At 43.8% G+C, this 16,876-nt stretch overlaps 1 protein-coding gene across 1 annotated transcript in view; it reads right to left on the bottom strand.

Annotated features, from left to right (window-relative positions):
- Positions 1-1,944: 1,944 nt before the first annotated feature.
- ppp1r9alb (protein phosphatase 1 regulatory subunit 9A-like B) overlaps positions 1,945-16,876 on the bottom strand; it is a gene marked incomplete at both ends in the record, with an annotated part of 25,488 nt that continues 10,556 nt past the window's right edge. The window contains 15 exons of the mRNA XM_080834167.1: positions 1,945-2,124; positions 2,532-2,720; positions 3,916-4,032; positions 5,156-5,200; positions 5,648-5,852; positions 6,365-6,436; positions 6,674-6,731; positions 6,914-7,181; positions 7,598-7,749; positions 8,046-8,187; positions 9,066-9,162; positions 11,360-11,589; positions 13,051-13,104; positions 13,429-13,551; positions 13,855-14,044. Coding sequence (XP_080690293.1) covers positions 1,945-2,124; positions 2,532-2,720; positions 3,916-4,032; positions 5,156-5,200; positions 5,648-5,852; positions 6,365-6,436; positions 6,674-6,731; positions 6,914-7,181; positions 7,598-7,749; positions 8,046-8,187; positions 9,066-9,162; positions 11,360-11,589; positions 13,051-13,104; positions 13,429-13,551; positions 13,855-14,044 — 2,122 coding nt within the window. The remainder of the gene's footprint in view (positions 2,125-2,531; positions 2,721-3,915; positions 4,033-5,155; positions 5,201-5,647; positions 5,853-6,364; positions 6,437-6,673; positions 6,732-6,913; positions 7,182-7,597; positions 7,750-8,045; positions 8,188-9,065; positions 9,163-11,359; positions 11,590-13,050; positions 13,105-13,428; positions 13,552-13,854; positions 14,045-16,876) is intronic.

The following is a 16,876-nucleotide window of genomic DNA, read 5'->3' as shown; positions in this document are numbered from 1 at the left end:
GGACGTAGTATTAACTTTGGAGGGTCACAAACCTTGATCCTACCCTTTAACGATCTCATAAGCACCTGTGTGCTTTTCTACACTACCTAATGGCACAGAGAGGACCCCATAGACAAAACCACAAAAAATAATTATAGATTTTGTCATTAGATAAGGACTTGATCCATGCTTTCCCATGGAAACAATCACCAAGGTGTTCCCGGTTGCTTCTCTTTTATATCTCCTAATCAATCTCCTTTAAAATGTCCTTTTACCGCACCTTACTTGTAACTGGATAATTTACCTAGAATTAGGTACTAAGCGTAATGTAGTGTCCAGCTGACCATTTTAGTCTTCACTGTGGATAAATTCCACCATACCCCAACTTAGGTACAGATACTAGATCAACAAAACCAACATTTGTCAGGTCTTGTTACGTAGGCCACTGGGGATTCACGTGAACAGATGTGCATGGGGGTGAAGGCGTTTGAGTTGTTCAACCAAAGTAAAGGGAAAACTGACCTAAGTAGTATTCCATTGTGGAGTGTGTAGAACTGAAGAGACACTAAGCAAACACACACACACACACACACACACACACACCACATTTCTTTGCCTACATTACTCTGACTTTTCTGAAGTTGGAGTTAATTTCATTGCTTTCATTCTTTGTTTATCTGTAAAATAAAGAGGAAGGATTTTTCTGGAGTCTTTAAGTGTTGTGCAATATTCTTACACATTCTAGAATGTATGTTTGGTTTGCATTTACTTATTTACATTTTATCCAGGTAGGGCAAATGCAAACCCCAATTAAAACACAGGCACTAGAACCATAGCATACAGGGTAAGACTTAAACACACTGCAACCCTTGTCTTTCTACGTTAGAAACAAGAGTGTGTGCAGAATATACAGTACTAGACTGTGTTCTGACTGAACACAAATACATTCATGCAGATGTTGAACAGGATAATATGGGTATTAAATCACTTTTAGTGAGATACCTTTACTATGTGATACAGCTCTTTTGTCGTATTACAATAATGATAATAAAGCACCTTTGAAATCTAACACTGATCTATGATGTACCTATAAAAATAAGTGTTTCAAGACAACTTGTACTGTATAAAACATCTTTTATTTATTAGACAAGTAAAACAGCCACCATTTCTCATCGACACAACAAAGCTTCAGTTCTAGTTACAACCCTGAATATGTACAACATTCGTTCTGAGAAGATATGTACATCCAGCCATTTCCAGTCCCATAAAAACTACATATAAAAAGAATGTACATCATTTACTTTTCCCACTAAGTCAATTGCATCATTGGCGCACTCCACTGTACAAAGCAATAAAGTGCCATGCAAGAGTATGTCACGGTTTGGTGGCGTCCTTGTCAGGTGACACTCTATGTACGCCATTTTACCAATACAGTACAGAAATACAGTACATAGAAGCTAGCTCATTTTTGCTCACCGATTCTTACATATCACACATGTCCTTTTGGTATCATGTTTATTGGAAGATGTTCCCCTGTGAAATGTAATGTGGAATGACCTTTGCGCTACATGTGAAAACCATCAAATTAAGTTTCAGATTTAATTGATGACTAAAAAGCTCTGAAATAGGTTAATATCAGTTGTGTTTGAATGCAGGGAAGGATGAACAATCTAGACTGCATAATGTTCCTGAATGCTTCAATGCAGTCCTGATATCAAATCATGAACTAGTTCAGGCACTACAGGCTCTGAGACCTATCTCCTCTGGGACCACAAATCATCTGGATTAACAGGTGATGCTGTGAAATTACCTGCTGCCTTTATCCACATCATGGCAAGATCCGTGGAGGTTGGCAAGTAGTAGATCCCTCTGCCTCCTCAAACTGAGGTCACACACAGAGGGCAAGGGTCAGGGGCGGGGGGGGGGGGGGGTGGGGGGGGGGGGGGTGGTGGTCACTGAGGGACCTCAGCAGACAGAGTCGGTGTTGGCAGGCTTGGCGCTCCGCCGAGCCTCTTTCTCCCTCTCCTTCTGTCGCTCTTTCTCTCTCTTGGCGTGACGTTTCTCCATCTTCTCCTGCATCTTTCTCATGTCCTTGAGCTTCTTCTTTAGACCGGAGCGGTCTCTATGACTGGACACTCCCAGCTCCTGCAAGCAAAGCATTTAACCACATTCATTTATTCAACCATTTATTCATTCATATTCAGTATACATCATTTCTCTCTTCTCTCTCCACCTCTATCCATGTATCTCTTGTTAGACCCTATAGCCATCTACCTGCACAGGATGCTCTAAATAGCTTTGTATAGCCAGAGCAGACTGCCAGTTCAAGACATCAGAGAAAACCTTAATTGAACATATACTGTAGAGGGCTCAGCATCATTGCAATTTGCAGTGTTATTAAATAAAAGGAACAGAGTTCACATTGCCCCAGATTTCATCCAGGAATGAATTAAATGAGTGTTAAAAGTGTTCAGCTCCACAGACTCCAGTAGAGGGCAGTGTAGACTGGTACACTATAGTCTTTGCAGAGTTTCTGAAGGTGTTGCACAAACCTTCAGATGGCTGCTGTCCAAATTCATAAGCTTCTGTCCGTCAACACCTCTGGCGGTGAACTCTGGGATGTATTGGTCCATGTTCATGCCCATCAGCCAATGACAGACCTGCTGATTGGTCCATTCGGACAGGGGTTTGCTTTGCCACAAGTAGCCTTTTCTTGTTGGTGGAGTGTCATTATCTATGGTCTGTAAATAAAACATTTCCAAAAAGAAATGTAATCATTTAACACTATTCAACAGTGAACAGCAATAATGCACGTTGCACAGCAAGACTTATGCAAAAGACAGGAAAGTAAACATATTCAGTTTCTATTTGTATTCATTAAAATGAGGGTGTGTAGAGTGACTAATCAAGAGGTATTGTGTTAGCGGTTTGTGTGTGAGGGTGAGATGGTAAATAACCGTGAGAAATATCTGTGAGAAATGAAAGTTTGCAGACACAACAGCAGAATAGAGAAGAGAGATAATTAGAATAGCCTCACATCTAGAACAGCAATCAGCTGAGAAAATGAGGTCAGGGATAGAGAGAGAGAGAGAGACATAGAGTGAGAGAGAGAGGAGGAGATATAGAGAGACAGAGGCACATACAGAAAGAGAGAGAAGTGAGAGTGAGAAAGAAAGAGAGAGAAAGAGAAAGAGAGAGGCACTGGGGAAAGAAATACAGAAAAGCTTGAAAGAGATAAATGGCGTGAAGTGCATTATAAGAGATAATAGGCAGCCCTGAACCTTAGCATGTGACTCACCTCCACCTTCTGTGAAACAATGTTACCAGAGGCTTCACTCCTCTCAGGCAGGGTGGAGCAGTGCTTGCACAACACCGGAGTGCAGCGTGTGTGTGTGTGCATTGGTGTTACCAAGTGTGCATGCATTGACGTGCAAGTGAATGCACATGTGCACATATAGTGAGGGAATCAACTACAGTGCAGTGCATAGCAGGAAGTCACCAGGATAGGATAGTATAGGATAGGATATGATGTGTCCTTTAATATCCCTCTTATGACAGCTGGTGCCATGCAGACAAGAGGACTATCACTTCTCACACTTACTTTCCTGCTTGCGCACACACATTTGATCTACTTAGCTCTTCAAACGCAATATTTTTATATATAGTTTTGCTTTCTTTTGCATTCCTTTGTTTTCTTTCCACATCTATTCTTGTACATTAAGAATACAAACAGACAGACAGACAGACGGACAGACAGACACACACACTCTCACTACTCCAAACCAACACAGGCTTTCAACATGAAACACCTCCTGACATTCTCAGTAACAAGCTCTACCCGAGAACTCTCAAAGTTGAAGGGTTATGCCAAGACCCACCCCTAACACACATATGACCTGTGACCTCTGCCCCCTGGCCCCCTCCAGGGTCACTCACCTCACTGGAGGAGAAGGCGAGAGTGTGAGAGCGCGCTGTCGGACGGCGATCCGACAGCAGTGCCGCCAAGGCAGAGCGCGGGCTACTGGGGTTGGACTCATCAGTCACAGAGAGACTCTGCAACGAGTTCCAGCACACACACATACACACAAACATGGAAGACACGAACAAACCAATACACACAATTATAGAAAATAAGCCCAACACACACACACACACACACACACACACACACACACACACACACACACACACACACACACACGTCCAATGAGGACACTGGCATTTCCCACCAACTCCCCAGGTAAGTAGGCGTATATAAGCACAAGTCTAAGATCAATATTCAGTTCATATTGAGCGCTTGAGTTAGTAAGAGCTGATGCTAGTTTGGGGCTTTAAGAATAGAAGGATTGTTAAATATTACGTTGTTAAATATCGTTACAAAGTTGGAATGATAACTATAAACGCATGCAGTAGAAACCCATGCAAATGGCAAACACTACTCCCAGCACATTTTAAAACATCCAGTGAATAAATAAAGCCCACTTCCATTAGTCAGACGGCTGATTCTATTATGTGAGGAGAAATTTCAATCTGTTATGACAGCACGCCAGAGTTTCAAGAAATGCGCTCAGACTATAGAATCCCTCATACTAAGTACTTCAGACTGCCGCGGGAATGGCAAAGGCCTAAGTTTCAAAGTTTCAAAAAGCCTCAACTCGCTCTGACCTACTCAAATGTGTATGTATTAATTTGTCAGATGTTTCTCTGCAAATCAGTGTTGCTGCATACAGTTCAAGACATCACTTTTCTATAAAAACGACAGGTCATTGTTAACAAGCACTCTATTGCACTGTTTACAACAGACATTAATAGCAGATCAGTATGATCAGAACACAATGATCAGTTCAACTGATCAGGTGATGAAGTTACTGTTACTTATCTTTCATGTGCAATACTGAACGCATTTGTTGCTGCTCCATCTTCCAACTACACTTCAGCTCCGATGCATGCCCTACTAACTCAACATCTAGATAACCACACCCACGCAAACTGACCCACACTGACAATACGCAACGTCCATATCAAGCTAAGCATATTTAATGCCAGGTGTAGACGGGGCCTCTACTACAAATCTAAACTAGCATTAGTAGACGGCTACCAAGTAACAACCTGAAGGGGTACTGGAGATGTGACATATCGTGGAACAGAGCTTCCTAGTCGAGTTCTCATACTGTACCGAGTCTAGGGAGTGAGACGGCAGAGAGTGCCATGACAAGTTGGTCTGTTCAGGAGAGTCGAGAGAAGACAAAGGGCCAAGAGGAGGGTTACCAACTCAGTGTTCTGTCTAGCCTACCAGAGAGCACAGAGCAGAGACCAGAGACATGGCACAGGATTACAGCAGTAGTGCTCTTCTCTCTGGCTCAGGCGCTGAGCTGCCTGTGGAGGCTGCTGGAAAGGGACTGTTCCTGTCCCACTTCTGTCGGTCATCTGTCTCTCCTGCTCTTTGTACTTCTTCTCTTCCGCACTGGCAATGCCTGGTCTGTTTGTATGTCTTTTAGCATATGTGTGTGTGTGTGTGCGTGCGTGTGTGAGAGAAAGAGAGAGAGTGTGTGTGTATAGTAGTGAAAGTGGAAAATAAGCACACTGAAAACCTCTCCTATTCTCACTGTCTCACTGTCCCTCCTTCCTTCCCTCCCTCCCTCCTTCCTTCTCTCTCCATCTCCCTCACCTTCTCGCGGTGTGCGGATGTGTCAGCGTGTCTGTCTGTGGGTGTGTGGGGGAGGCTGCAGCTGGACAGGGACTGCTCCTTCTCCCGCTCGCGGTCCCTCTCCCTGTCCCCGAACCAGGAGAAGGGCATGCAGGAGGGCACGGAGGACAAGGAGCCCGTGGGGGACACGTTCCCACTGGAGACGTCCAGCAGGTCCCCAGAGCCCCTGATGGAGACAGACACAGACAGACAGACAGGGAGGTTAAGGTGGACGGGAGAGGGACATGGGCATCAACAACGAGGAAGAGAGAGTGAGATGGACACAAACACTGAGAGAGACAAAAGAGAGAGAGAGAGGGACTGAAGAGAGAGGAAGAGGAAGAGATGGAAAGAGAGACAGAGAGAGAGAGACAGAGACAGAGACACAGAAAGATGACAAACACATCAGAGTCTGCCGCAAATCTGAAATGGCTTTGAGCATTTTGAGTGGGTATTTTTAGAGAAGCTTCACAGCATTTGGACTCGAAATTGTAACACATAAGACTGTCTGAGCATCTCATACGCAGGCATGGGTAATGAACTATATTATGCTACCAGTTACATAACTGCTTCGGTAACCCAGGGTTCTGTCTGAGGGTTTTGCTTAGAGAGTTCAGGTGAGGACTCTGGTAAAGGCTAACGCTAAGTGCTGAGTAACCCGTCACTCCTCCAGGAAGAGGCAGCTCCCTCATGACGAACCTGCTCTCCAGGGATCCTCGCAGAGCATCCTTCTCCTGCTTGCGTCCTTTGCCACCAGACTTCCTCAGGCCACTAAAGGGAATGAGAACATTCCAGAAGAGTCCAGACGCAAGGTGATTATTTTTCATTTGAAAGAGGGCTTTACTTCTGAGAGCACATTTAGACTATAAATGGCTTAATGCTAATAAATGCAAACTTAATGACAAAGAATCAAAGCTGTATTAGAATAGTAAAGACCAGACCATGTTCTTTTGCTTGTTTAAGCAATATAGTAATATTACTTAACATACGTAGCTTGGACAAACCTACCTGAAATCGGGGAATCTCTTTTTGGACTTCCCTGATGAAGAGCTGTCTGGATCCTCGTCTGAAACAGAGGCCTCTGTCAGACGCTTGATACAATACTCACACAAATTACAGAGAGTTTCCTTAACAACCCAGTGTAATTCAATGAAAATAATTTAAAATGACAGCTCGTAACCTGAGAAATTATTGATTGACACACCCACACACACACACACACACACACACACACACACACACACACACCTCTGCTTCTGTTAGCCTTGCTCTTGTCCCTGCTCTTTGAGCGGCGGCTCCTGAGACTCTGCAGGAGACTGGAGGGGGAGTGGGGGCTGGACACATCCGTTGGGGGAGACATGCTAGGGCTTGCGCTGACCTCCCCTTGACCCCTGCCCTGGGGGGTGCAGGCCGCTACCCCTGGGGTCAGGATGGGCACAGGAAGGGTGAGACTCTCCAGGAGGGACTTCCTCTTATTGCTGGACTCCACAGGCTCATTCTCCCCCTCCTCTGGCTCCTGTGAGTACACACACACACACACACACACACACACACACACACACACACACACACACACACACACACACACACACACACACACACACACACACACACACACACACACACTCAAGCAGCAACCAACCCACCCATTAACATGGTTGGCATGGAGGTATAGAGATATCACTGGTCCTAATTCAGCATCATGCCATAGCTAGTGGTATGTCTAATGGCCTCAGTAGGTGACCTCATAATGATTTTGGTAAGTTAATAGTTTAAGTAACACGTTTAGAATGTATTATACCTGTGTTAAATCAAACATCACATCGTTTTTTCTAGATCACTGAATAAAGACAGGAAAGCATGTGTACAGCATCTCCTGTGAAAGACGTCTGTGATCAGATGATAGAGAGAAAGTTCTGGAGGGTGCCTGACCTGGTTTTGTCCGGAAGACTTGCGAGCCGACTCGCGGAGCTTGTGTCTGGATGGCCTCTGGCGGCGGGACCTCTGTGCCAGCTGAGCCTTGGCCCGGTGAGCACTGCAGTCCAGACGGTGAGTCTCCGGCACCACATCACCCAGGTCTGGATCTGGGGAGGTCGGGATTAAATCCTTCTTTTAGTTTCTCTCTCTGACTCTGTCTCTCTTTATCTCTCTCTGTCTGTCTTTGTCCCTCTCTCTGACTCGTTCTGTCTGTCCCTCTGAGGTGAAAGAGAAATGGTTACATTGTTGCAGGACAGAGTATGGCTCTTACTCATCCGATTCACTCAAAGTTTCCACTTATTTATTCTCAAATTACTCACTTCAACAACTGACCCAACCCAGCCTGTATTCCCAAGCAAGGGTTTGTCTTTTATAGGTAAATCAGGGAATAGTGGTGACCTACCAGAGATGGGCTCATCAGTGGAGAGGCCGTTCCGGTCGGAGGCTCCGGACTCGGGGCTGCTGAGCCGGCTCTCTCCCCCGGGGACCCGGAGCTCAGCTGGGGCCCGCTGCCCCGCCCGGCCCCTGCCCTCCAGCGCAGCCATCTAAAGCACAGAGAGACAGAGAGATAGAGAGAGGGAGAGGAGGGATAGATAGAGGAGAGAGAGAGAGAGAGAGAGAGAGAGAGAGAGAGAGAGAGAGAGAGAGGGAGAGGGAGAGGGAGAGGGAGAGGGAGAGGGAGAGGGAGAGGGAGAGGGAGAGGGAGAGTGTGTGTGTGTGTGTGTGTGTGTGTGTGTGTGTGTGTGTGTGTGTGTGTGTGTGTGTGTGTGGGGGGGGGGACAAAAAGGGCGATCAATAACCAGTATGCCTAAGTACGATTAAAGTTTCATTAAACAGCCATGACTCGGTCTGATGCATTTTCCCCTTTCAGTGTTACATGGTGACTGTGACTGAAAATGACCTTAGTACTTCTCTAAACTTCCTCTATGGCACTTTATTCAACTTAAATGAAGATAGATTGAAATCAAGGACGGCAGCCGGTAGGTTAGCTTTCGTCACAACCTATGCAGTATTATATTTGTTAGTGGTCATAACATACACACACAGTTGAAATATGAGACGAAGTTGTTTCATCATGACATCCTGACTCATGGTCAGAGTGTGTGTGTGTGTGTATGTGTGTGTGTATGTGTGTGTGTGTATGTGTGTGTGTGTATGTGTATGTGTGTGTGTGTGTGTGTGTTTAGGGAATGTGTGCACATGTCTGTGGCACCATGAACAACACACGCAGTGTGTGTGAGTTATGATCCAACACACACAGATTCTCTGTGTGTGCAAGTGTGCTTTTGATCATGTCTGTGATTGTAGAACTGTGTGCGCATGTGAACATACACACACTTGTCTGATCCTCGCAGTCTGACACCATGACCTGTTTGTTTTGTTTTGATTGTTTGTTTGTTTTTGCCCCAAACTGTGGCGGTACCTGCTCCTGCAGCTTCTCGACTTTCTTCTGGAATTCTCTCTCTCTCTCATCCAGGACCCTCCTCAGCTCCGCCTCCCTGTTCACAAACTCAGCCTCTCTGCAAACACAACAAACGGCCATCAGGCACGTCTAAAAATACCTCCCAGAAAAATACTGATACGTGATAAAAATAAAAATTGCCTGCGCAAGTGATGAATATTTTAAAGGGGCTTGGCTCTGGTTGAGACTTGGGCAATACTGGTGGACTTTTAGAAAGTCGACTGAGGCCGCGTTAACAAAACAAAAAGCTAACGGTTCTTCCCTTTGAAATGACTCAATAAAACACTTATCAGCATATGTATACCTGGAATACACAACTGCGTGTTTGTTAGAACAAATACAGTGGTGGCCAAAATTATTAGAACACTAGACATATTTAAGAGTTTTCAGTTGTTTTTGTTGAATTGGCCGTTAAAATACCCTAAAAACTTATGGAATATCTACAAAGTCATCATTATGCTCTATAAACCATAGAATAGAGCCATCATAATGAGATTTAGATAATTTTCCGTACAAAAACAAGCTAGGCCCTTTTCACTGTCAATTTCACACAATCATGTTCCTGCACAGAAGAAGCTACATTACTTGTGTAATCATTGTCAGGTGTTTTTGTGGTTAAATTGATGGTGATGCAAGAGTCTCAGGACACAGCTCGGCGATTCTTTTGAATGTACAAGGCCTATCCTGCTCATTAAGTGATTGGTAACATCAGGGTTTTGTCACTGAGGCCGCGCCACCAAATGGTATAGATCCAAAGCCTCTAGAAGCAGTCTTGAAGCACATGTTGCTCTTTGAACATGGCTAAGGTGAAGAAGGAGCTAACGAGTGAGCAACAGGTTCGAATAAAGGCTTTTTTTTATGCTGGCTGGGGTTACTGCCGCATAGCCAAGGATTTGAGATGCAGTCCAAGCACTGTAAAGTACACTTTAGCCCACCATGGCACCAGAACCCAAAGGGGAGAGGTTTCAAAAATAAATTCTCAGACACACAAGTGAAGCATCTCAAAATTCTCATTCTTCAGGACCGAAGAAAGACTTAACAAGAACTGTGTGACGAGATCAACATCACAATGACTAATGGTGCAACAGTGTCTTCAAGAACTGTCCGTCGGAAACTGGGAGTAGAAGGACTTTTTGGCAGAATAGCAGCAAAGAAACATTACTGAAAGAGAACAATTGAGTGTAACGCCTGAAATTTGCAAAAGAACTCAAGAAATGGACAAAGAAAGATTGGTTTTAAGTGTTGTGTACTGATGAGTCCAGGTTTGAATAGTTTCGCAACAAGCAAAGCGTGTGTGTTCCACGAAGTGAGGGGGAGAGGTATAAAAATGAGTGTCTCTTGCCAACAGTTAAACGAGAAGGGGGTAGTATTATAGTGTGGGGTGCAATTTAAGCCTCAGGAACAGGTGACTTTGGCTAAATTGATGGCATCATGAATACAAAAGTATACCATAACATTCTGGTGAGGCACGGAGTTCCTTCTTGGAGACGTCTTATTGGGCCTGGATTTATTTTCCAAGAGGACAATGACCCTAAACATTATTTTAACTATTGCCGGATCTACTGGTGACAAGGAATCTGCTGGAACATTGAAAACGATGGACCGGCCATCAAGCAAATTCAGGGCAAGTTGGAAAATAAACTTGACAGATCTATTGTAATTTCCAAGGAAAGCCTTTGGCTTGAGTTGCAGAAGGCATGGGATAACATTAGTGTTGAAGTTCTCAAGAAATATATTGACTCTATGCCAGAGACATGTGCTGCTGTAATTGCCGCAAAAGGTGGGCGTACCACATATTAAAGTTAAAAGTGGATAAAAACAGTAGGACTCACTTCATTTGATATTTGTTGTGCTCAGAACAGCCATCTGCATGTTTCATGAACATTATGAAATTAAATCATGTTTTGGAGGCAAAAAAAAGGTAATTATTCACAGATCTGCCAGGTGTTCTAATAATTTTGGCCACCACTGTACGTACATTTCTGCAAAATGTTCTGCAGGTGTATGTATACATACTTGCGTGCATCTGATATATGTTGATGTTAGTATAGGGATATGTGCATTATGCCTGAGTGTGTGTTTACTTATTTGTGGACGTATAAATTATCTGATGTATATGTGTGTATGTGAGGGTGGGTGAGAGTGTCTAGACAAGAATATATAGTATGTCTGCAGCAAGGGTTTCTGTCTGCAAGTGTGAGTGCAAGTGCGAGTGTGTGTGTGTGTGTGTGTGTGTGTGTGTTTTCTACACTCACCTCTGCTGCTGCTCCTGCAGCTGGTTCTGGGTGTCTTGGTAGCGGCGCTCCAGGGCCTCATGCTGGGCCTGGGCCTGGCTGAGCCTCTGGCTGACCGTCTCGCACAGCCGCTGCGACTCCTGCCAGTAGCCCTCCAGTGTCTGCAGACGTTCGCTGCTCTCCTGCCACCTCTTCTCTATCTCCACACCCTGCAGCTCCCAGGATGCTCGCTCCCCCTCATACACGTGCAGCTACAAGGAGGGATATCAACTTTACACTGCGCAGCGCTGGAGCAAATTAATTGTCGTTGTTGTGATTGTTGCTAGCAGTTGAAGTAGTAGTGGTGGTATTGTTATTGTTTTAGTTTTTTAGTTCATATTGATAGTGTTTGATAACATGTTGATTTCTCACATTTATGCTAACTGTGTAGGTCACTTTGGATAAAAGTGAGTCTGAAATGAATGACCGTGACATTCAAAGTGTGTCCCAGGACTTCTCTATGATTATTATTGTCTGTGGATATAACCAAATGTCCTGCTCCATAACGGCGACCCACCTCTCCGCTAGTGACCAATTCAGTGAACTAGTTTGCAAGCGTGCCCTCTTTTACCTTGGTATCATTTCTGAGATCCCAAAGGATGTGTCTAGAGTAGGGATGCACCGAATCCAGTATTCGGATTCGGATTCGGCCGAATATTGGTCTTTTTTGAGGGGTTCGGGTTCTGCCGAACCTTGGCATTTTTTTCAACCGAACCCGAATCTATTAGAGGCTGGCGCTTGGTTTACTCATAGCAATTTATGCTCCCTGAAGGTTGCGTGTGTTGCCAAGCAATTCACCGCCAGAACAATTTAACAGCAAAGTTTAATTCACGTATATGAGCCTGTCATTTGCCCAGCAGATAGAAAACTGTTTCCCTAACAGAAAGTCTGAAACTTGAAGTTCTTTTCAAACCTTTGCTTGGGTAGCACTGTTAAACTGAGCAGACATGCAGAATACATTTTAGTAATCTCATCACCTAACATTCGTTTCTAAAATCGATCACATAGTATTGCATGTTTTACTGTGATAGAAAATACGTTAGCTTAATGCTAACGTATATGGGAAATCCCATAGACACCGCTCTAGGTATTAGCATCAATTAATTCACGTTAACGTTTTTGTATGAGCCTGACATTTGCTCGGCAGATAGATAACAGGTTCCCTAACAGAAATTCTATTATCCATGTATTGATTAATGTTCAATAACATTCATTTCAGTTAAGTCTACAAACATATTTTTTTTTTTTTTTTTAAGAAAAACACTTTACTTTGCAGAAAGTTGCCTATTTTTTTCCCAGTGAAAATTAAATAAAACGAAAAATACACTGATGTTGACGTTGTTTACTTCATTAATGTAGGATTCGGTATTCGGATTCGGATTCGGCAGAATCTTAACCAGTGGATTCGGTATTCGGCAGAACCCTAAAAATCTGGATTCGGTGCATCCCTAGTCTAGAGAGCTAGTTAGTTGGACCACATATCCTGATAAAAGTGTACAACTGTCCTGTACTGCTAGTTGCTCTGGATAAAAGCGTGTGCTGGATGAACATACAGGCCTGGTCATGACAGCCATACAGAATATAATATGAGGCAACAGAACCCCTAGCTACATATTTGGGACAACAAAACCCTTTGTGAATAAAGGAAGATGGGGGACCCAACTTTCTCTTACCTTTTCTTTCATTTTCTTCAGCTCTGCTAAGACTGCGATGTGCTTGTTTTTGAGCTGTAGGAACGCAAACCCAGTGTGACATAACAACAACGTGCAGGGTCACATGTAATGATGGCCTCCCACCGCTTGCTATCGGCACTAAAAACAAGTTCAGAGTATGTACTTATGTACTAGCATTGTAGCTATAAAGATCATGATCATGTGCCCAGTCTTCAAGTAGGACATCAATCCCTCTGGCAGACTGCAGTCACAAACTTAATTAGATCCTGCAGACTGCAAAGACTAGGCGATTACTTCACTGCAAGGGAGTACAGTACATATATCCTCCTTAAGACTCGACCGTTATGCAGAAACAACAAACTGAATCACTTAGCATACCTCTTTGAATCTTTCTCCCGACTCCATGGCATCAAGGTTTTCAGGTAGAGTCCATTCTGCGCTCTCCAAGTCATCAAAGACTTCTTGCTTGCTCTCTCCTTCCTCTTCCTTTTGGTTTTCTCTCTGAGTCATTGAGGACGAGGCCACACACACACACACACACACACACACACACACACACACACACACACACACACACACACACACACACACACACACACACGTGTTCATTATAAGCATAGGATTTACACAAATAGCACATACATAAAAGTCCCAAAGGCAGTTGTGCTTAATTGTAAAGGGTAGTAGCATGTATTCCATGGCAAGTGAGTGACCCATGTTGTACAGGGCCACTGCACTGAGGCTGGGCGGTTCCGCGGAGATGGTATGTGTTTAAACACAGTACGGTCTACAGATCCTCCTCACCTCCGTGTCATCACTCTTCACCAGGTCCTCCTCCTCCTCCTCCTCCTCCTTCTCGCCCTGCTTCTGGTCCTGATGGTCCTGACTCTGGTTCTGGTTCTGGTGTTTGTTGGTGTTCTCCTGGTGCAGGGTCTCACAAATGAGACGGGCCACCTCGCTCTCCACCCCAGGCATCTCCCGACCAATCAGGAAGCTTTAGGGGTGTAGATGAAGTTAGGCACTGATTAACACAACACCCATACTGCATGCAAATATGTACGCACACACACACAAACACATTCGCACACACAGACAGACAGACAGACAAACAGACAGACACACACACATACAGTAGAGGTTTACATATGCCTTGGCTCAATACATTTAAATTTTTTTATTATTATTTGTGAAAATCAATTGTACTTCATTCCAGAATAATAGCAGAGAGGATTTTTACTTTCAGCTTATATTTATGTAATCACATTATCAGATGGTCAAAAGATTATCTACACTTTGTTTAACTTGAATCAAACGCTTGGAGGTTGTCTTCCACAACACTTTGCAGGAATTTTGGCCCATTCCTCCAGGCAGAAATCGTGCAACTGAGTCAGGTTTGTGGTCCTCCTGGCATGAACCCGCTTTTTCAATTCAGCCCACAAACTGGCAATTGGATTAAGGGCAGGGTTTGTGTGATGGACATTTTGGAGGTATGCTTACGATCACTGTCCTGCAAAAAGATCTATTTTGTCCAAGCTTTAGTCTCTTGGCTAATGTCTTCAGGTTGAAGTGTCAAAATGTACACATAATTCTCCTTCTCCATGACGCCACCAATTTTATGAAGTTCACCAAGTCTCTCTCGCCGCCAACAACCCCACAACATAATGCTGCCACCCCTGTGCTTTAAAGCTGCGATGATGTTCTTGGAGTTACAAGCCTTTCCCTTATTCCTCCTTATTTACATAACGTTGATCATTATGGCCAAAACGTTTTAATTTAGTCTCATCTGACCAGAGAACATTCCTCCGAAAGGTAAGATCTACAAACTTAGTCAAACTTAAGTCTTTAGTAAGATCAAACTTTAGTTAGATATATAAACTTTAGTCTGGCTTTTTTTTTGCCGGTGTTGGAGCACTCGCCTCCACCTTTAGGAGCAGTCGTTCAGGTTATGACAATACAGCACTCTCTTGCTGTGGATGTAGACACTTTCGTACCAGTTACCTCTAACTACTTTACCAGTTCCTCAACTGTTGTCCTTGAAGGCTTTTGAACCTATCGCATCAAATTAAGTCAACCTCTAGAACTCAGCCCATGTCTCCTTCCTGAAGGATGTGATGGCTGTATGTGTCTCGTGGTGTTTATATTTGTGTAATGTTGTTTGTACAGATGGACGAGGTATCTTCAAACGTTTGGAATTTTCTCCAAAGCAGAAACCAGACTTGGGAAGTCAATCATTCTTTTTTTAAGGCCTTGGCTGATTTCTTTAGACTTTCTCATGATGCCAAGCAAAAGGACACTGGGTCTGAAAGGAGGCCCTAAAATACAGCCACAGACACGCCCCCAATTGACTACCAATAATGACAGGTAGTCAATCTGAAGCTTCTAAAGTCGTTATATCAGTTTCTGGAAGCTTCCAAGCTGTTTAAAAGAAACAGTGAATTGGTGTACGTCACCTTTTTGTCTCTGATCAACTGTGGGAAAATTACTTATGTTCTGGACAAATCTTTCCAAGATATCTAAGATAATTGAACTGACTTGACAAAAGCCATTTGTGCTATCATGAAGTCTATGAAGTGGTGGTTTTGTAAGGGATAACGGCCGACGAGCTGTGCAGTTCTACGAAGTTAATGGACGCTGCGGGGCAAAGAACACCACGACGCGGAGCGGAGTGGTGTTGGTCCGCAGAAGTCCATTAACTTCGTAGAACTGCACAGCTCGGAGGCCGTTATCCCGCTTATCTCCCGTTTACAACATCCAAAAATGTTTTTATTATTAGTATTATTATTATTTAGAATTTCCTTTATCTTTAGGAAATTTAATATGCATAATAACCTGATGAATTCTTGATTTGAAGCCTAGTGCTCCCGTTAGAGAAAGTAGTGACTGGAACCGGCTGTTTTTCAAAAAACAAAACGTTACGTTGGTTGTCAATGGTAACCATTCAAGAGCATTGATATGGAACGGCGATTTAACTTTTCTACTGGGACTACGTCCAAGGTGTGCGGTTCCACGAACTTAATGTACACCCCATTAGCCAATCAGAAAACAGTATTTCGTTCCAGAGGGAGATAATGATGTTGTAATGTATTGTCTTATGTATGTATGTAAACTTCTGACCTCAACTGTTCATACAACGTGCACTGAAACACACACACATACAAGCCTTCATTACTCCTTACTAGCAATGATAAAGAACAACAAATCCCCAGCAGTGTGTATTGTGTGATCAGGTGTGTCATTAATCACCAAAGATTTGAGGTATGGGGAGTGTTTTCCATCAATATAAATCAGGTACAAGGTGTGTCATTGCAAGAAGAAACAGAGCCAAGCTGATGTGTTGGACTATGGGTACGGGGTGGAGACATAGTTCTGGTCAAACATTAACGTGTTCACAATGCCTGCCACACACTTCATAAAGCCTTCCTTTCACTCTATCCCTCACAGACACAAACACACAAACAACTTTCTCTCAATCACACACATAAAGAACAACAATATCCTCACACAAACACAACTTAACTCAACTCCCCCCTCCCCTCCCCTCCCCTCACACACCATGTACACACACACTTAACAGTCCAACCATAAACCAAAATGCTGATAGCCTGGAACAGAAATATGTTTTAAAGCCGATCCTGTTGTTTGCGAAGCAACAGAGGTCACATTCTTGAAGACCTATGACTAACACCTGTAGATACTCTCCACCGCTTCCTAAGTTCCCAGACTGTAAATGTTTACCAGATTGATTTGGTTCACCGCATACGGACCAGGATGTTGCACAAATCTCACTGTAAAATATGTAACTAGATTGACAACAAAAAAGGCAGGC

Source organism: Sprattus sprattus, assembly GCF_963457725.1.
Source record: "Sprattus sprattus genome assembly, chromosome: 3".
Classification (NCBI taxonomy): domain Eukaryota; kingdom Metazoa; phylum Chordata; class Actinopteri; order Clupeiformes; family Clupeidae; genus Sprattus; species Sprattus sprattus.
Note: the sequence above shows the minus strand (reverse complement) of the source record. Positions and strands in the feature narration are given on the sequence as shown.